The sequence below is a fragment of the Geotrypetes seraphini genome, chromosome 11 (genome assembly GCF_902459505.1).
Source record: "Geotrypetes seraphini chromosome 11, aGeoSer1.1, whole genome shotgun sequence".
NCBI lineage: Eukaryota > Metazoa > Chordata > Amphibia > Gymnophiona > Dermophiidae > Geotrypetes > Geotrypetes seraphini.
Window position 1 is genome coordinate 112,987,994 of NC_047094.1, and position 21,392 is coordinate 113,009,385.

General features: G+C 43.1%; 1 protein-coding gene across 5 annotated transcripts in view; it reads right to left on the reverse strand.

The window, feature by feature from the left end:
- Positions 1-21,392, reverse strand: part of EYA2 (EYA transcriptional coactivator and phosphatase 2) — a 261,571-nt gene that overhangs the window by 187,142 nt on the left and 53,037 nt on the right. For all 5 annotated transcript variants that reach the window (XM_033915077.1, XM_033915079.1, XM_033915075.1 and 2 more), the window contains exons 2-4: positions 8,486-8,604; positions 6,727-6,771; positions 2,833-2,890 (exon numbers count right to left, since the gene is read on the reverse strand). In XM_033915077.1, coding sequence (XP_033770968.1) covers positions 2,833-2,890; positions 6,727-6,771; positions 8,486-8,594 — 212 coding nt within the window. In that variant the 5' untranslated portion in view covers positions 8,595-8,604. The remainder of the gene's footprint in view (positions 1-2,832; positions 2,891-6,726; positions 6,772-8,485; positions 8,605-21,392) is intronic.

The window sequence follows — 21,392 nt, forward strand, 5'->3', positions numbered from 1 at the left end:
AAATTGAATAGAATTGACATAGTTAATATCTATTGTTTAGCAGTTCTAGAGATCTGATATTGAGAGAGAGATTGTGCGAATCAGTTTCCTATGTACTTTAGGAACAGATATGTTTTCAGTTGTCTCCTAAATTCCCTATATGTATTGGCAAGCGTAAGTAGTTGTTTCAGATCGTTGCCCCATAAGAGAGAAGATATTGGTGATGAATTTTGAATTTACATCCTCTAACTGGGGGGGAAACAAAATTCAAGTTTGAGCTTCTTTTATGTCTATTGGTTGAAAAGGAGAATAGGTCAGTTATGTATTTGGGGGCTAGACCGAATAGAACCTTGAAGCAAAAGCAGCCGAACTTGAACCTCACACGCGCCTCCATTGGCAGCCAATGCAGGAGTCGGTAGGAGGGAGTTATGTGATCGAACTTCTTCAACCCGAAGATCAGCCTGATTGATGCATTCTGCACCAGTTGCAATCGCCGCATATTCTTCTGGGAAATTGCCAGATAAGCGATGTTGCAGTAATCCAGTTGGCTCATTATGAGGGATTGTACCAGGATTGTAAATGATGGTGCGTCAAAATATGCTCTAATAGACCGAAGCTTCCGGAGAGTAAAAAAAACTTTCATGGTTAGGCCCTGGTCCAGCGTTACGTTCAGAACCTTCAGAGTGGGTTGAATGGGGTAACTAAGATTGTTGATGCGTAGTGGAGTTGTAGTATCTAGTGGGTGTGGCGAAGCTATGAAGAATTTTGTTTTTTATGAATTGAGCTTCAGTCTAAATTCAGTCATCCATTAGGCTTAACGTGTAGTAACGTACCACAAATTATGGCTTCATAAGTTAAGGGAATAGATGACTCAAGAATAAGATTTATTTGTCCCCAAATTGACCTCCAGAAATTAAGTATCAATGGACAAAAATATGGGATACCAACTGAAATCTGCTGTTAATCCCCACACTTAAATCAGGTGTAGATCATGTGTGCAAATTCTTGGAACCTCCATGACCTGCCCAAGCCCCTCCCACAGCCACGCCCCCTGTCAATCCTTCACTCAAGAATTTTTGCACACAGCTTAATAGAGTAGCGCCTAGCAAGATGCGTGCGTAAATTCTAATTGTTACCATTTAGCGCCAATAATTATTGGCGCTAATTGGTTCGTTGAATCGTGTACGTAAATTGAGCACACATGCCAACTGCACGCTGTATATATACACTAGAATCCAGGGGAAAACGTGTTAAGTTAGACCAATAATAGTCTTACCCAGGGATGTGCGTTTGTAATTATTGGTTCATTAGTGTGCCTTAAAAAAATTCTACGTGTACTCAGTTTAACATGTTAACCTATAAATTAACACACATTTACCGGGTGGATATTTAGCCTGCGATGGTCAGCGGTTTTAAAGCTGCTAACAGCCACAGGGCTGAAATAGACCAACTATGCAATGCTAATCCATGTCTGGGCACCAGCGTTGACTGTCCGGGTCTTCGGTACACCTGGAAGTTATGCAGGTTCCAGCCGATATTCAGAGCTGGCACTTGCTTATTTAACCAACACAGAACATTACTGGTGCCTACATAACTTGGTTCGTCCTGGCTCTGCCCCTGGATCACCCCAGCAGTGGCCAGATTTGTGCTTAGGTGGGTCAGTCAGCGGTGTAGCGAGGGTGAGAGGCACCTGGGCTGGTGGAGCCCCTCCCCCACCTGCCAACCTCGTCTCCACTCCCCCCCCCTTTTATCTCTAGTTAAAGATGTTGCTCGTGGCGGTCAACAACGTGCTTCTCATGACCTCATCAGCTCTCCCTCTGACATCGTTCTATGCGCGGTGTCCAGAAGTGATGTCAGCGGAAAAGCCGACAGGGTCATGAAGAACCGCCGCGAACAACAACTTCAACTAGAGGAATGGGGGCAGGGAAGGGGGCATGCGGGTGGAGGGGAGGAATGGGAAGAGACGGGAGGGGGGCCACCAACATGGCGCCTAGGCCGGACTGTCCACCTCTTACTACACCAGCGGTTTGAATCAATATTGAGTGGTACCGCCTGGTTAAATGCCTGTTTAGCGTGGCTTAAACAGGCCGAACCTTCTCCAGTCCACTTAAATATCAATTTCTTCAGTTCAAAATTTTTTATTGATTTTAATATACAAAAAGCACAAAATATATTTACAGGGCAAGATACAGACAAGTTGCACAAAGGAAAAAAGAATCATAAAATATTGTCTAAAGCAGTGGTCTCAAACTTACGGCCCGCCAGGTGCTATTTTGAGGCCCTCGGTATGTTTATCATAATCACAAAAGTAAAATAAAACAGTTTCTTGATCATATGTTTCTTTAGCTATAAATGACAATATTATTATTAAGACTTAGTCAAAAGGAAAGATTTATAAACTATAGAGTTTTACCTCATGCAAAATTGTCATTTCTTTAATAAGACATTAACTATTTTCTCTGAGGCCCTCCAAGTACCCACAAAGCCAAAATATGGCCCTGAAAAGGGTTTGAGCTGGAGACCACTGATCTATATAATACAACAAGCTAAGTTGATTAGCAGACATTAAAAGGTTTTAATGCACGTTTTGTTTTAATAAGATTGTCTAAAGTATGAAACAAACCACAAATAAGGGATAAAAGGCCAAACTGAAAATGAACTAAAAACATTAGCCTTGTACACAACCTTGGTATCACCTTACACTTTTTTTATTTGGTTTTGCTTTTATTTATTAACCCAAATATGGCTGAACCAGTAGAGCTTATTGCTTATGTTTCCACAATCTCGATTCCCTTATTATACAAAATATAAGCTCCTTGGTCTGAAAGTTTACACTTTGCAAAGTAGACTTACTTTGTGTAGCTCAGTTGAGGTGGAAGCAGAGAGGCTTCTGTTGTTTCTGTTGTTGTACCTGCGGGGAGGAGGGGGGGAGGGGGGGAGAGAATTAAGAATATTTACATGATAAATTTCAATCTGTTTCAAAAGTCTAACCATAAAGCAGAATGCGAATACATCTCAGACTTTATTCTGTCAACGGGACTGCGGTGTACCTGTTTGTCAGGCCAATCAATTCTTGTAGCATTCATAAAGAAAAGATTTAATAATAATTTATTTCTATGCCGCCATACCGGGGAGATTCTAAGCGGCTCACAGCATGAAAAAACAAAACATACATTTCAATAAAAAATCTTAATAAAATACAGCAAAAAAGGCAACACATACATTTCAATAAAATTGATCAAAATGAAAGTGCAAACCATGCAGGTAAGAAACGTAGGAATAAAATACAAAAACATTACGATATTGGCCTATTAAATAATTGAGTCTTTAGCCATTTCCTAAAATCTAAGTAAGAAGCAGCTTCTAACATCATTTTTCCGAGCCATATATTCATTTTAGCAGCCTGAAAAGAAAACGTTTTCTCGAGGAACCTCTTATAACGGCAAGATTTTATGGAAGGATAAGTAAATAACTGCGCTCTCCGTGTATTTTTATTAGAATGACTCCAAGAAAAATGAGAAAGGAGATAACCTGGTGACAGACCAAATGCTACTTTGTAACAGATGCAAGAAAACAAACAATATTCTAATGTAGACTCTACCGGCAGCCAGTGCAGTTTGTGATAGAAAGGGGCGATATGCTCCCATTTTTTTTTAAACCAAAAATAAGGCGAACAGCAGTATTCTGGACTACCTTTAATCTCTTTAGAATTTTCAAATAAGACCCTACATCTCTATCATAAAACCCTAAGCCGCGCATGCGCACTTCCACTTGCGTGTTCCGTATGTCTGTGGCCTGAAGAAGTGTGCATGCGCGACTACAACACTCGCGGCCCTGTGGGGCAGTGGCAGCAACCGAGTGGTGGAGAGCAGCCCTGCTCTGCCTGTTGACCCTCCATAAACCTCCCAGCTCCAGCGGGGTAGGCAGCACTATAAACACGCTGCTTCGCGCCCTTCTACTGCCGATTTCCTCTGTCGCGTCTCTGATGACATCATCAGAGACAGACGCAGGAGAGGAAATCGGCAGTAGAAGGCTGCGAAGCAGCGTGTTTAAAGTGCTGCCTATGCGGCTGGAGCCCGGAGGTTTGTCGGCGGTGGGAGGGTCAGGAGCAGGCCAGATCAGCAGAACAACAGCAGTAAAAGAAGGGGGAGGGGACGAACGGAGCAGGTAAGAGAAGAGCAGATCGCGGTAAGAGAAGGGAAAGGGGGGTGAGGGAAAATGCTGCTACTGCTATACAGGGACTTGGAGGGGAAGGGAAATACTGCTGCTGCTTCTGCACAGGAAAGGGGGGGGATAGGAGGGAAGTGGGATGGAAATGCTGCATAGGGAAGTGAGATGGAAATGCTGCTGCACAGGGAAATGGGGAAAAATGACAGACAGACAGTGGGAGGGAGGGAGACAGAAAGAAAGAAAGACACAGGGGCAGGGAGAGGGACAGAAAGACAGACACGCAGCTCCTGACTGGGAAGGCCCGATTTAGTGCAGGAAGAGGCGGTCGGAGCATACAGCGAGTGATTTCCTGCACTCGCCGGCGCTCTGGCTGCTCTCTCCTGCCTCTCCCGCTGCCCTCTCCAGTCTCCCCCATGAAAAACTGTATTTGCGGTTTTTCAAGATTTGCGGGGTTTCCTGGAACGGAACCCCCCACGAATATCGGGGGAGTACTGTATATGTGCATATGCAGTTAGGCGCATGCATTCATACCAGCCAGAGAAGCGCACATAACTTATAGAAAAGTGTGAATAATTTACATCTTCCATGTGATTAAAGTTACCATATTTTGAAAAAAGAAAACCTCCCAGAACACATAACCCCGCCCCGTTCCACCTCCAGTCCCGCCTCTCTTCTACAACCAGCTCCAGCCACGTCCGGAGGGCCTGGAGTACTCACAGATGTGTGTGACATCATTCGCACATGTTCAGAGGCCCTCTAGATGCAGCTGGAACTGGTTGGGGTCCCCCCCAGGTTTTAGAAAGCCCGGACAGTCCTCTAAAAGAGGACAAGTCTGGGTTTTCCCAGATGTCTGGAAACCCTACACGTGACAGAACAACAGAAACCTTGACGTCATAAATCTCAGATTCTGGCCACTTCAGTGTGCCCTGTCCATATAGTCAGCCTGCAGTTGGGCCTTAGGAGTCAAAGGACTTAGGGGGAGGGGGGAAATTATCAATGCGGGCTACTGTTAAACTGGGTTATTGTATTACAAATTCAGTGCGTAAAATGGGCCCTGTGATAAAAATAACATGACGTGGTAAAATAACACAACAGTAGCCCGCATTGATAATTTCCTCCCTAGGCGAAAAAATGGGGGTTTAAGTCCAGACTTAAATTTCTAGAAGGAGGTTTCTAATCTCCAGTGTAATCACAGATTGCTCCAGAAAGTGGGACTAATACTAAATAGAGTGGTATCTAATCTAATATGCCTAAGATTATCACTGGAAGGTTCTGCAGAGAGGATCTCACTAGGGGATCAAATACAAGAAGAGGAATATTTTAAAATAATACATTTTGAGGACCAAAACTAGTATTATATAAGGTCATCTATATGACAAAGGTAACCAATGCTCAGCTTCCATGAGCAGGGTGACTAATGTTCCCTCTAAACTGTGAGTGAGTATGAGAGTGAGTGAGTGTGAGCAAATGAGAGTGAGTGAAAGTGAGTGAGTGAATGAGTGAGTGTGAGAGAGAGTGAAGAGTGTGAGTGAAAGAGAGTGAGTGAATGAGAGTGAGTGAGTGAAAGTAAGTGAAAGAGAGAGTGAGAGTGAGTGAAAGAGTGTGAGTGAAAGTGAGTGATTGAGAGTGAGTGAATGAGTGTGAGTGAAAGAGAGTGAGTGAAAGTGAGTGAAAGAGAGTGAGTGTGAGTGAAAGTGAATGAATGAGAGTGAGTGAGTGAAAGAGAGTGAGTGTGAGTGAAAGTGAGTGAATGAGAGTGAAAGTGAGTGAATGAGAGTGAGAGTGAGTGAATGAGAGCGAGTGTGAGTGTGAGTGAAAGTGAGAGAGAGAGTGTGTGTGTGTGTTTCAAAATCATGCTTTCAATCACTAAAGACAATTGAATTTCCTGGAGTCCTGTGGCGCATACCTGTCCCTTGCTATAGAAAATGTGATACTGAAATAGCAATCCCTGCTGGCAGGAATGTAGGTGGAGAAATCCTGCACAGCTTATAGCAGTGGTCTCAAACTCAAACCCTTTGCAGGGCCACATTTTGGATTTGTGGGTACTTGGAGGGCCTCAGAAAAAAATAATGTCTTATTAAAGAAATGAGAATTTTGCATAAGGTAAAACTCTTTAAAGGTTATAAATCTTTCCTTTTGGCTAAGTCTTAATAATAATATTGTAATTTATAGCTAAAGAGACATATGATCAAGAAACTGTTTTATTTTACTTTTGCGATTATGATAAACATACCAAGGGCCTCAAAATAGTACCTGGCGGGCTGCGTGTGGTCCCCAGGCCGCGAGTTTGAGACCACTGGCCTAGAGGGAACATTGGGTGCGACTGGCCAAATGTCTGACTGGCCAGTAATGAAGTTGAACTACAATATTTTGAATCAGCTGTAAGCACTTGAGATCAAGACAATCAAGGAAAGATGTTCTGGTAGACGGGTAGGCTCCTCCTTCAGATGAAGATAACCAGAGGAACTCTACACCACAGAATGCCAGGAAATACTAGAGAACCCGCAGTGGTCGACTGCTCCTTTTAGTTACAGAGGAATTGCTTCCTCCTTCAATCCATAAATTTGATCCACATACCTGAGCGTCTGGCGACTCTGCTGGTAGCAACTTGTCTTGACTTAGCTGTAAGACATTTTACGTAAATAAACCTTTATTAATGAAAACATGACATTTGTTTTCGAGGGCTTTAATTCACTTAAGCATGGAAATATTTCTAATTCAACCAGCAACTTTCAAAGACCTACTTTGCATATGCTATAGAGGTACAATTGGGACATGAGTATTTTACAAGAGGCTCACTTTTATAAAATCCGAATAAGAATGACCAATGGGAACGACCATTTTAGTAAGAAGCACATTCATATCTTGTTTAACTGTACATATACATTTGCATTCAGTTTAGCCATCCATTATTTATCCCAGGTGACTCCCTATTACCCATCTTGTCCCTATCCAAATTTCAGCCCTTGGCCCCTCAGCTACATAGTATGATATTTCATTGTATGTTAAAAACAGGGTTAGTATCATATCTATTTTATTTGAACATTCTAATGCATCCTTATCATTGGTATTATACCTAATTGAAAGAGGCTATTTATTAGAGCCCAAAAAATTATTCTTTAAAGAATGAAAAAGGATCCAAATGAAGAAAATAAGAGGAGACACAAGCACTGGCAAGTTAAAGCCTTAGGCTTATCGGATCCGCCCATCCCCGATAAACCTATGGCTTGATTGGCCCAATCAGGCCTTAGGCTTATCGGGGATGGGCCGGAAAGGGGCGGGCCCACCTCATTTCAACAAGGTGGACCTGCCGGCTGGCCGATAGCATAACCTGTCCGTCCGTCCAATGATTAAAGGGAAGTGGGGGTCCGCAGAGGGTGGGGGGTCTGGAGGGGTTGGGCACCCTCCTGCCGGCGATTGGGAGGCGTCGGGGGCACCCTCCTGCCGGCGATCATTTGGGGGGGGGGGACACGCGGCCGCGGACACTATACTTATTGCGGTAGAGAGATCCCTTGCAGCGATAAGTATAGTGACCACGTCTACTTACAATGTAGGCTGCCTAGGTTCGCCTAAGTCTACCGCCTAGACTTAGGTGAGATTAGGCGGTCTTGTGGGCCTCCCTAGGCTCCCGGAGGTGCCTTAAATATAGGCGGCCTGCCTGGGGAGCATTTTTTTTATAAAATGTGCGTCTTGATTGGCTGATTAGATAGCTGTAAGACGCACTTTTCAGAATCCGGGCCATTGTGTCTGTCTGAAAAATCTAAATCAGTTCATCAAATAATTTTTAAAAATTAAGATAGAGAGAATTCTGAATGACAGCATCATCCCATCCGCATGTACCAGTATTACTAACTGGAGGTGCTAATTTCAAAAATTGCTCCCATAGCAGGGCTGAATATTCACATTCATTTAAACACTGGCACTGATGTTTGAATTAACTCGCTTGCTACTTCTAAATACTGACCCCCCATTTTTTTTTGGGGGGGGAGATATTTGTTTCTGAGGTACTAGACAAGAATTTAAAAACTTTTTAGCATTGCCAGACATTAAGGCACCCTTTTAACAAGCATTTTAGCCCGGGCCGGTGCGGTAAATGCTCCGACGCTCATAGGAACTGAATGAGTGTCGGAGCATTTCCCGCGGTTTGATAAAAGGAGGCCTAAAAGCTGTAAACAATTAACGGTGATCGATGCTTACCTGTGCTGTTTGCACAAGTCATTTTATTCTGGAAAGAAGTCTTTCTCTTGGAATATCTATTGCTGTTAGCAAGCCTTGTCCGACAGTCTGCATAAAAAAACCCAACAAATCTAAAAAAAAATTAGACCAGCCAACCTACCGTTTATGTCATCTGGAGATATGGGGCGATGGTCAGAGAGATTAAGCCTTGGACAATCGCGGTTCTCGGCAGTTACATGCAGACTGTGTGGTATCACTAGATCTAGCATTTCCTTATACCTGAAAGAAACAAAAAAGGAGAAATATAATTTATTCATCCCTTATGCATGATCACTAATGATTGCAGATTTTTTTTTTTAAAAAATTACCATATGAATATTAAAATGGATTACTCAAACCCAGCCTTCTTATAAATTCAACATCATAAAAATTCACTAAAGTTTTCATCAAAGGGAAAAAGTGTTGAATTAAAATGAAGTACTCTCTCCCTAGGAAATTACACCCACTTAATTAAAGTTTTTCTCTTTTTTTTTTTTTTTTCTTTGTTTTGCCAACAGAAAAATTATATTTCTGCATTTCATAAACTGCATTCAAGGACGGTGTCTATGAAAACATTAATACCAAAACCATTCAAGAAGCGCAATGGGGGTCTTTAAAACAAAATTGATATGAGGAAAAAAAACCCACTTCAAAAACCCTTTTACTCCAGGGGAATATCTCCAGTTTTGCCAATGAATTCAATATTAGAATGTTCTTATCAATAAATTTGAAGCAAACCTTTGGTAAATTCCTCAATGAAGAGTTAAAAAAAAAATCTCTTAGTATCAAAACTTCTCAGAGTTCCCCAACTGTATTGTCACCCTCTAGGGCAGGGGTGTCAAAGCCCCTCCTCAAGGGTTTTCAGGATTTCCCCAATGAATATGCATGAGATCTATTTACATGCTAATAGATCTCATGTATATTCTAAGAGGAAATCCTGAAAATCCAACTGGATTGCGGCCCTCGAGAAGGGACTTTGATACCCCTGCTCTAGAGCTTTGAGGTGAGGTGATAAGGGATGGCCTAGTGGTAGAGCTGCTCCCTTGGTATCCTGAGATTGTGGGTTGTGGTAGATGGGACCAGCGCTGCTCTTTGTGACCTTGGGCAAGTCATTTAATCCTCCATTGTCCCAGGTAGCAAGTTCACACAGAGACTTTAGATCAGTGTTTATCTTCAATTTATACAGGCTCATGTTTATTTTTGTTTGCGGTTTAATAAAATTGCCTTAAAAAGCTCCCCCCCCCCCAACAGCCAAGTACATTAAACAAAATGATATTTTGGGGGCACATCCCTGATTATGGATTCCGAAAGTGTGGCCCAAGGGCCTTGGAACATGTCTTCTCCCCCCCTCAATTAGAAGAAATCCCAGGAATTCTGCAAGGTATACTACGACTCCTCAGCTCCCCTGATCCGTCCCCATGTTCTGGATTACCTATCTGCATGTGCACAGAGTAGCGATAATCATCCTTCATGTGCATGGTTAAACCCCCCCCCAAAAAAAAAAAAAAACCCTCAGCATTGCAGTGTAGAACCTTCCACACAGCTTTATGTAAAAGATGGGTAACATGGTCGAATTTCTTTGGCTCAAACGTCTCAAGTTTTGCTCTGGACGTTTTCTGCAGTGTTCCGTTATTGCAAGAAAAACCATGCAGATCCATAAGTCTGCCCTATTCCTGGCCAACCTAGGACCCCTGATGAAGGCGTGTTAACCGAAACACGGACCGTGTTGGGTCCCTTGGTTTGTTAAAAGGTGGTAACATTAACCACAATGAATAACTGACATAATAAACATAGCCTGCATCTTGTACGTTTGTCTGCAGTTTCTCTTTGAATGTGTAACCACGAAAAAACCACATCCAAATCCCATCCCCTTTGAGTTTCAGTTTGAACCTGCAGAACCAAACCTTATTTATTTTATTTATTCAATTTCTATACCATTCTCCCAAGGGAGCTCAGGACGGTGTACCTGAATTTATTCAAGTAGGGATAGGGATTTGTAGATCACCTTTTTGTAATTTTACAACTGCACTCAAAGTGGTTTACTTACAAGTATTTCAAGCATTTTCCCTATCTGTCCGGATGGGCTCACAATCTTATCTAATGTACTGCAGCAGTGGGGATTAAGTGACTTCCCTAGGCTCACAGGGAGCAGTGCACGGGTTGAACCCAAAACCTAAGGGTGCTGAGGCTGTAGCTTTAACCACTCCATTTTGGGCTAAGATTTCATCAAATGTCTAAGGATTTAACTTATACCCACTCTAAGCTGAGCAGGTGTCCTCCAGCTGCATTGCTACCACTAGGGGGTGGAATATTTTCAGTCGCTAAGGACAGGTATGTTCCCTGGAGTCCTGCAGAACTTGCCTGTCCCTCACAATTGAAAAATGTGACAGTAAAACAGCACCCTCTATTGGTGAGACTGTGGGTGGAGGACTCCTGCTCAGCTTAGAGGGAACAGTGCAGGCCAGTAAAAGTATTTCTCAAGCATCTGTTGTGACAGAGGCCAAAACTTTTAAGAGGGAAATTTTCAAAAGAATACTGTGAAACCGGCTCTGAGAAAATTTCCCCCCCTCTCTGTACCTAACAATATATAGGCCGTAATTCGCACCACACTTATATTCACCTGCATTGAGATGTGTTTTTTTTTTTCCCTAGGGGCATTTTTAACTTGGAGAAGAAAAGCAGATTAATAAATAATAATAACAACAGTTTATATACCGCAGGACCGTGAAGTTCTATGCGGTTTACAATGATTAAAAGATGCTACAAATTGAGTGGAGTTAACAAAGTTAAAAGCTAGTGATTAACATCTCTAGGGATCAGTTGATGTGGAATAAGATTGTGCAGGTTAGTCGCCTAAATACTTCAGGAACAGATATGTTTTTAGGCATTTCCTAAATTCCCCATAAGTAGTAGGCGTAAGCAATTGTTCCAGATCTTTACCCCATAATGGTGCCTGAATGGTCCATCTAGTCTGCCCAACCTGATTCAATGTAAAAATTTGTTGTTGGTTTTTTTTTTTTTTCTTCTTAGCTATTTTTAAACAAGCAATATACATACATTTTTGCCCCATCCAATCTTGTCCCCCCCTTCACCACCACTACACCTATTGAAATCTTTCCGCCAATAGCGGGTGTCTAAAATTGATAAATAAATGTGGAGTTTTGTGTTTTATTTTTTTTAAATCACGCTATAGTTTGCAAAATACAACATTTACCCATGTACGTAATGCCTCTTTGAACAGGTAATACTGCTGTTTACACATATAAGGCGCCAAATAATGCCACCGTTTTTAGGGTATTCTTATTTATTTTATACATTGTACTACACCTACAATATTTTAATAAAAGATTCAACATTTAGGGCTCCTTTTACGAAGGTGCGCTAGTGTTTTTAGCGCACGCACTGGATTAGCGCATGCTATAGCGCATGCTACTGCTCAAGAGGAGGCGGTAGCGGCTAGCGTGCGCAGCATTTTAGCGCACGGTATTCCGTGCATTAAGGCCCTAATGCACCTTCGTAAAAGGAGCCTTTAGCCGTTTTATTCATTCCAACCCAGTGGAGTGTTGGAAGGAAAATTTATGCATAAGGAATAAAAAAATATTTGAGACCAACAGGTAAAATTTTAAGAAGGATCAGACTCTCCATGGGGCAGTGGTTCTTAACCTTGTTGGAGGTACTGAACCCCACCAGTTTCATATGCGTGTTCACCGAACCCCTCTTTATTGGAAAAATAAAATATGATTTTTACAAATTCAAAACATAGGTATACAGTGAGGGAAAAAATAATATCAATTTTGAAAACAAAAAAGTTCTCCTATATTTCGAATAATAATGCAATTAGGACGCTGACTCCCATCACGTTCCGACCACTTTCGTATTTTGCTCGACATAGTTAGTAAGGGATTAAAATATTAAGATAGGTATCACACGACGTACCATCACAACAGTTACAATTCGACTACTGTGCGCATCAAATCCCCTGCAGCACAGATAGGCCAAGCGATGTTGCGTGATCACCTGCAGCCAATTATGGACAAGCGGGACGTATCATCACGAATCATAAGCGCTTCGGTCACGTTCAATCATGTAATGTAATGTAATGTAATTTATTTCTTATATACCGCTACATCCGTTAGGTTCTAAGCGGTTTACAGAAAATATACATTAAGATTAGAAATAAGAAAGGTACTTGAAAAATTCCCTTACTGTCCCGAAGGCTCACAATCTAACTAAAGTACCTGGAGGGTAATAGAGAAGTGAAAAGTAAATCACAAATTTTGATCAGGAATTGATTGATGTATATAAGGCGTTAGTTACAGATTGATAGATCAAGAAACCGAGTACACGATCAGTCTTGATCAAAATCACTGAATAACTGATATATGATTGAACGTGACCGAAGCGCTATATGAGTCGGAGGTGTGTTTTGACCTCCGCCGAACCCGTGAGACTGACTCACCGAACCCCTGAGGTTCGGTCGAACCCAGGTTAAGAACCACTGCCATAGGGTAACTAATCTCATTGGTTTCAGCCGTCTTCAGTTCCAATTTCCTTTCCAATACAGAAAAAGTAAGCCTTGCTTACTGGAGGGAGGTTTTCACCTGGGATTCTAAGACTCCTTTGCATACTGGTAAGTTTGCTGAACAACTCTGTTGAAAAGATTTAAAGATATTGTATTTTGGGAATATTCAGGATGCACAACTTCTAATATCCTTGCTGAATTCTCAAGTTTTTGATGGGCAACAGTTTTTTGTCTTGAGTAACCTCTGCCAACTCTGGTTACAGATAGATAGATAGATAGTACACTGCTCTAACTTGTCAAGCCTTCCAGCTAAAAACAAAAAAGTTGGATTGCTGACCTCCATATGGGAATGAATGTCTGTAATAATCAATGCCAGAGAAGCAAAAGTTGTTTTTTTTGCAGTAGAACAATCTGGATAGTGTCCAAAATAATAATGGATGAATTCTTTAGCCAGTAGTTCAGCTTCAGTCATCAGGACTTGAAGAAATCTCTAATCATCTCAAAGCTCCAACTCCGATGGTAATGGAGCTTCCCCCCATGTCCCATCCTCCTCCTCCCCTCAATGAAGGACCAAGTACTTTGGGCAAAAAGGTCGGCTATGGAATCCTGATGCAACTGGAAAGACACTGGGAGTTCTGAAGATATTTTGCAGATCTTTCGATTGGATTTGCCCATGGTGTTCAAAACAACAGATTTTATAGAACAGGATTTATTTACTGAACAATGTTAGGGTCCTGAGCCAACTGCTCTAACCACTAGGCCACTCCGGTGGGGGCTCTGCTCCCAAACCACCCACAAAATAGCCGCCTTTCAATTTAGCGCTCGGTGGTGATGATCAGTGGCACTAACCAGCAATTACCACTGGATATCAGCGGATAGCCACGTACAAGGTAATTTAACTGGCCAGGAGCCCTTTCTCACCAGTTAAATTGCTTTGAATATCGATTCCAATGCTATTAACTATTTTAGCATTTTTTTAATGCTCTCCTAAGGATTTTCTGATCTGATCTAATCTGAATTTCTGGACCGCACTTATCCAATACAGGTTCAAGGCGATTTAAAAGTTAAAAGTCCCATAGATAGTAGGGGCAGTGTTAGTTGAATCTCATCGATAAGAGAAGGTATTTCCTTGCGAGTAGATATGGCAAAAGGGGGGGGGGGAAGGGTTTACATTTGCACAGAGGATGGTAATTACAGATTTACAAATGGGATAAAGTAAAATAGAGGTGAAGAAATGAAGATTGTTCTTAGCTAGGCAAGTAGATGGAGTTACTGAGTAATAAGGAATTTTCAATACAGGGCCCTATTGATGAAAAGCACAGATGTACCATCTGCCGCCTCTCCAAGCACCTTATGAGCAGATCCTTATCACTCGTGAATGGGTAAAACAATGCTTCACAGAAAGGCGGACTGTGCAGGCACAGAGTCAGGACGCTGCGTGTGTGCTTTTGACCCATTCACGGCAGTCGGAGCCTTTGAAAGCCCCTTTCCTCCTCCACTCTCTCCCCCACCCCTGGCTGTCATCCTCTGGGTTCCGCTCCGTGACACTGCTCTGGATCGTAGCTTTGAAAGCACAAGGCTGCTTTTTCCCTAATGGTTCTAGGCTGCCCCCTCCCCCTGAGGTTTGGGGAATGAGAGTGATGACAAGGTTCACCGGTGCTGCAAGCTGCTTCCTATGGGCGTTGAGAAGCAAAGTAACATTTTGTTTACTTTGCAAATAAATATAAGGCCTTCCGATATTTTTTTTTTTTGTTCTGTTGCTGGTATTTCTGTCCCAGATAGCTTGGTGCAGTTCTACAACCTTAATCTTTCACTACAGTAGTGAAATATACACGCATACATAATTTATTGTTGCATTGTGCAAAAGGCATTCTTGGATTTTTATTTTTTTTTTTTTAATCCTATGGACATGATCATTTTTCAGTGTTTTTTTTCCCCCTCAGGGTCTGTGCCCAAACTTTGGATGGTATAGCTTTGTTATGTATTCAGTATTTTAAATTATTATTTAAAAACTTTAGATATATGGGGTAATATTCAGCCTGAAACTAAAGATAGGGACACAAACAATCACCATTTACCTCAAAATGCGCCCTAAATCGAACATTCAAGGGTCTTATGGGACACTGCAAGGCCACCCATACGTCACACATACACCCACAGTCTGAAAAAAAAAAAAAAGTGGAGAAAAACTGAGGCTTTTTCTCCACTTTTTTTCTGCGTCTTCTTTTTTTCAGACTGTGGGTGCATGTGTGATGTGTGGGTGGCCTCGCAGTGTCCCTTGAATGTTCGATTTAGGGCGCATTATGAGGTAAATGGTAATATTCAGCCCCCAGCAGAAAGCAGTTGATAAGCTGGTCACAACCCCAGTTATTCTTTTCTGAAGCATGTGCAGCTCCCAGCATTGCTTATCTAATTATGTACGCTGATCCAAAGGTTGACCGGTGCCCAATTAACTCAGGGCCATATTCTATATATGATATCTTGTAAAAAATCGACGCTTAGCATGATTCTATAAAATGCCTCCAAAGTTATGTGCAGTTTATGGAATCGCGCTTAGTAGCCAAACATGTAAGAACATTAGAACATAAGAGATGCTGCTGTTGGGTCAGACCAGTGGACCATCGCGCCCAGCAGTCCGCTCACGCGGCGGCCCCTTTGGTCAAAGACCAGCGCCCTAACTGAGACTAGCCTTACTAGCGTACGACCTTGTTCAGTAGGAACTTGTCCAACTTTGTCTTGAATCCCTGGAGGGTGTTTTCCCCTATAACAGACTCTGGAAGAGCGTTCCAGTTTTCCACCACTCTCTGGGTGAAGAAGAACTTCCTTACGTTTGTACGGAATCTATCCCCTTTCAATTTTAGAGAGTGCCCTCTCGTTCTCCCTACCTTGGAGAGGGTGAACAACCTGTCCTTATCTACTAAGTCTATCCCCTTAAGTACCTTGAATGCTTCGATCATGTCCCCTCTCCATCTCCTCTGTTCGAGGGAGAAGAGGCCCAGTTTCTCTAATCTGTCACCGTACGGCAGCTCCTCCAAACCCTTAACCATCTTAGTCGCTCTTCTCTGGACCCTTTCGAGTATTAATATGTCCTTCTTCATGTACGGCGACCAGTGCTGGACGCATTACTCCAGGTGAGGGCGCACCATGGCCCAGTACAGCGGCATGATAACCTTCTCCGATCTGTTCGTGATCCCCTTCTTAATCATTCCTAGCATTCTGTTCGCCCTTTTCGCCGCCGCCGCACATTGTGTGGACGGCTTCATCGACTTGTCGATCAGAACTCCCAAGTCCCTTTCCTGGGAGGTCTAATATATAGGCATACCTCTTTAGGGCAATGAAAATCAGGCCTGAATACCTGGGTCTAAGCTGTGCGCAGATCGGGCATATTTCATGGCAGTGTGCCTAACTTTTAGGAATTCTACTGCTTATTTCTATAGCGCTGCCAGACGTAGCAGTGTTGTATGTTAAACATGTAAGAAGACGATCCCATTTTGGTAGAGCTTACAATCTAATCAAAACAGACAAATAGGGAATTAGGGAATTTCTCACAGAGAGAATGATAAAACAGGCATTGGTAAGAATTAGGAGTTAAAATGCCCATGACCTGGCCACACCCCTTCCCTGGCCACGTCCCCTTTTGAGATTCATGTGCTAGAATTTCCGCATGCTACTCTATAGAATGCACTTAGAAAGTTGTGCGCACAAATTCTAGTTCGTGCCAATTATATTGTTAAAATAATTAAGCTGTGTATGCAAATTAGCATTGTCCACAGATTTCTGTGAGCAACTTTTGTTGCATTATACAGAATCAGGGCCTCAGTGCAGACAATTTGGCAGCCTTTTTGCTAACTTAATTCTTTGTGCTTATTCCACTGGTTAGTGGACTGAATATCCTCTGCTAACCAGCCAAATTGCAATTACAACAAGCATGGGATGAACACAGAGGATCTCTAATCGGAAAATAATAGGTATACAGTGAAGGAACTAAGGCCAGTATTGGGCAGGCTTGCACGGCCTGTGTCCCGTATATGAACATTCAGTTGAGGACAGGCTGGGGAGGGCTTCGATGGCTGGGATAGTTAAGATGGACTGGAGTGAGCTTTGATGGAGACTCCTAAGCATAGTACCGGGCAGGGCTCTGGGATTCTGGCCCAGAAATATCTAAGAAAAAGGACCATTTAAATTATGTAATTAATTTATGGAGCACGTATGGTTGGGCAGATTGGATGGGCCACTCTGGTCTTTATCTGCTGTCATTTACTATGTTACACCCCTAACCTGGCAGGTTAGTGGTAATTTTTAGCAGCACAGACTATTTGCTGCTGGCCATCTCAGTGGGATTTAACTGGGCAGAAGCCTTTCCTGCCCAATTAAACTCCTTTAAATATCTCTCCCCCCCCCCCCCCCCCACTGTAATTAGGAGCCGAGATCAGAGAAAAGGAATGAAGGCATTTTCTACAGTCTGGTTGTGGAACTTTAAAACGACTGACTAATCTAAAACCAGAGCTCCATTTATAGGGTTAACCGGAATCTGCTCTCTCTCATCGTCTCAACAGTTCATCAAAACTCAAGAGGCATCTGGTTATTACGGGAAATTTGCTGGCATTGTAATCAGCTCACAGTAAGAAAAGCTGCCTCCTTTAATCGGTCGCACGACCAAATTGCTGGACATTTTAGGTATGGGCCAGTTTACTATGTGATATTTGTGCAGGGAGAGCTGTCAACTGATCGTATTATTTATGGCTACTGTTCATAAAGGATCAAGCAGAAAGAGAAAAAAAAAGATTGCATTTTGAAACATTCAAGCACTCGCTGTGCCCTTGATTGCAAGTTTTCCATGCAGCAAATTAAAAGTACGTCCTTTTCCTTTTTTAGGGGAATGTTATGAAAGGGTACCCCAAATCCAAAGCCCAAGTAGATGTCCTTACCCTCTAACTCTAGAAAGTTGAGGTCCCCGATTTGCAACTAGCATGCAAATTTGTGCCCACAAGTTACAGAATATGGGGCTAGATTCACAAAGCAAACCGATTGGTTTACGACCCCTTTACTTTCAGATTTCTATCCGGCTTGATTCACTTACCTCTCCTACGATCCGCTTGGAATCCTTGCATGCAAATGGGGTAAAATGCATGCAAATTGGACAGCGACACCAAATTTCCGGTCCGACTGGGCTGGCCGACCACCTGAAGAAGACTGCTGAGGACCAGTCGAAAACATCTTTCCGACTGGAAGCCCTTCTATCTCTCCTGCCTGCTCGCCCCGAATGCTGCCCTGCTTCTTATCTCTGCTGCTCGCCCTTATGCCACCCTGCTCTGCCTCGATCTTCCCCGAATCTCTCATGCCGCATCGCCGTACTCCTGCCCTTTCCCGAAGCTCTCCTGCCCTTCCCCGCCCAGCGAGCCCGTGGTTTTAACACGCGGGTTTAAAGCGGTTTAAAACCATGGGCTTGCAGGGCTAAAAACTAAAGTTTTAAGTTTAAAAAGTTTTAAGTTTAAAAAAAAAAAAGGTCTTGTCTCAGACGGGCATGCGCAGACCATCTACAGATGATCTGCGCATGCGCAGGTAACACTATAGAGCGATCCATGCAGGCAGATGGGGGCATTCCTCCGATCGCCCCCATCTGCATATTTTTCGTTCCTGAATTCATCGGACCTGCCTTAAAGCACCTTCGTAGGTGCGATTCATGGCAAAGGTAGGCACCAGAAAAATTTCTGGTGCCTATTTTTCCCCAGAGATGCAATTCTCTAAACGACGCCATTGCGTGATTGACTCACTGAGCTAAGCATATAAGCCTGGTTGCCTATTGGAAATGGCTATCCTTTTCGTATCCAGCTAGGGAGCATATTACTTTTGGCCTTTTGCTACAGGATACAACCAAGTGGACCTGTTAGAAACACAGAAAATGATGGCAGAAAAGGGCCATGGCCCATCTAGTCTGCCCACACTAATGGCCCACCCCCTAACTACCTCCATGAAGAGATCCCACATGCCAATCCTATCTTTTCTTAAAATCTGGCATGCTGCTGGCCTCAATTACCTGTTGTGGAAGATTATTCCAGCGGTCAACCACCCTATCGGTGAAGAAATATTTTCTAGTGTCGCCATGAAATTTCCCACCCCTGATTTTCAACGGATGCCCTCTTGTTGCCGTGGGTCCTTTAAGGAAAAAGAGATCCTCTTCCACCTCGATACAGCCCGTGACATATTTGAACGTCTCGATCATGTCTCCCCTCTCTCTGCGTTCCTCGAGTAAGTACAGCTGCAACTTACCCAGTCGTTCCTCATACGGGAGATCCTTGAGTCCTGAGACCATCCTGGTGGCCATTCGCTGAACCGACTCAACTCTCCGCATATCTTTTTGATAATGCGGCCTCCAGAATTGTACACAGTATTCCAGATGGGGTCTCACCATGGATCTGTACAATGGCATTATGACCTCGGGCTTACGGCTTACGAAACTTCTACGAATACAGCCCATGATTTGTCTAGCCCTGGATGAAGCTTTCTCCACTTGATTGGCAGTCTTCATGTCTTCGCTAATAATCACCCCCAAGTCACGTTCTGCTACAGTCCTTGCTAAGATCTCACCATTTAGGGTGTAAGTCCTGCATGGATTTTTGCCGCCAAGGTGCATGACCTTGCATTTTTTGGCATTGAAACTTAGTTGCCAAGTCTTTGACCAATGCTCCAGCAGGAGTAGGTCCTGCGTCATACTGCCGGGCATTGAGCTTTTGTCGGGCATTGTGCTTTCATCTGTTGTGCGGTTGCCTACTATGTTGCATAGTTTGGCATCATCGGCGAATAATGTAATTTTACCTCGAAGCCCCTCAGCCAAGTCTCTTACGAAGATGTTAAATAGGATCGGGCCCAAGATCGAGCCCTGCGGCACTCCGCTGATCACCTCCGTCGTATTGGAGAGGGTACCGTTTACCACTACCCTCTGAAGTCTCCTCTAAGCCAGTCCCTAACCCATGCAGTTAATGTTTCACCCAGTCCCATCGAACCCATATTGCTCAATAACCTGCGGTGTGGGACGCTATCAAATGCTTTGCTGAAGTCCAAGTACATGACGTCCAGGGACTCCCCTATATCCAGCTTTCTTGTTACCCAGTCAAAGAAGCTGATCAGATTTGATTGGCAGGACCTTCCCTTCATAAAACCATGTTGTTGGGGATCTCGTAGATTCTCCTCGTTCAGGATCGTATCCAATTGGCATTTGATTAGTGTTTCCATAAGTTTACTCACTATCGATGTGAGACTCACCGGTCTATAATTCTCAGCCTCCGTCCTGCATCCTTTTTGTGGAGTGGAATGACTTTAGCCATCTTTCAATCCAACGGGACTCTTCCTGTACTTAGGGAAAGATTGAAGAGCGCGGATAATGGTTCTGCCAGGACGTCACTCAACTCCCTGAGCACCCTGGGGTATAGTTTGTCCGGTCCCATAGCTTTGTTCACCTTGAGACTTGATAGCTCCTCATAGACACTGCTGGGCATAAACTCAAAATTTCAAAACGGATCTTCCGAGTTTTCCCTCGTTGGCAGCTGAGGGCCAGATCCCGGCTCCTCGCAAGTGAAGACCGAGCAGAAGCATTCATTTAAAAGTTTGGCTTTGTCGGAGTCCAATTCTACATAGTTCCCATCAGGTTTCCTAAGGCGTACTATCCCATCTGGGTTTCTTTTTCTGTCACTAATATACCGGAAGAAGGATTTATCGCCCTTCTTGATGTTCTTCGCAAGGTTCTCCTCCATTTGGAGTTTGGCCTCCCTGACTGCCGTTTTGACCGCTTTTGACTTGGACAGAGAGTCTTCCTTGGATTCTCGCTTCCCTGATAGTTTGTAGAGGATGAATGCTCTTTTCTTCTTTTTTATGAGGTCTGAGATCTCCTCAGAGAACCACTGCGGTCTATTGTTTCTACGCCGTTTACTTACTGATTTGACGTAGCGGTTGGTTGCTTCGTGTAAGGTTGATTTCAGAGTTGACCACATTACCTCTACATTATCTGTTGTCTGTCCCCGTGAAGTAGCCCCATCATCTCTCCTCTGTTTCACTGGAATAGTCCCACTCTGTGGCGGTAAAACCTTCCACCTTTCGCTAGGGGCTTAACAGTAATTGTAGAGATACTTAAAACTTCTTCGAAACGGATTCACTGGATCTAGAAAAAAAGTGAGGCCTCAGACTGCCTTAAAGTTAATAAGAAAAAAAAAAAAAAATCCTAACACAATCTGAAAAATCAACTTAAAGCCTTTAAAAGTTATCAGCGATCTGGGGAAAAACCACAATTTTTTTTATTTAAACTTGCACCAGGATGAAATCCATCTCTTTGGAGCATCACTTCTGTCAAATAATTGTTTCCATATTTCTAGTGTTTCATTCAATGCTTCTGTTGACTGGGAGAAAATGGTTAACATGAGCTTCGTGATTTATTGGCCTTAATTGCATTGTGAACCTAAAATTTCATTAGCCTTCACAGAGTCAATTCAGCACAGAGCGCCATAAAACAAAT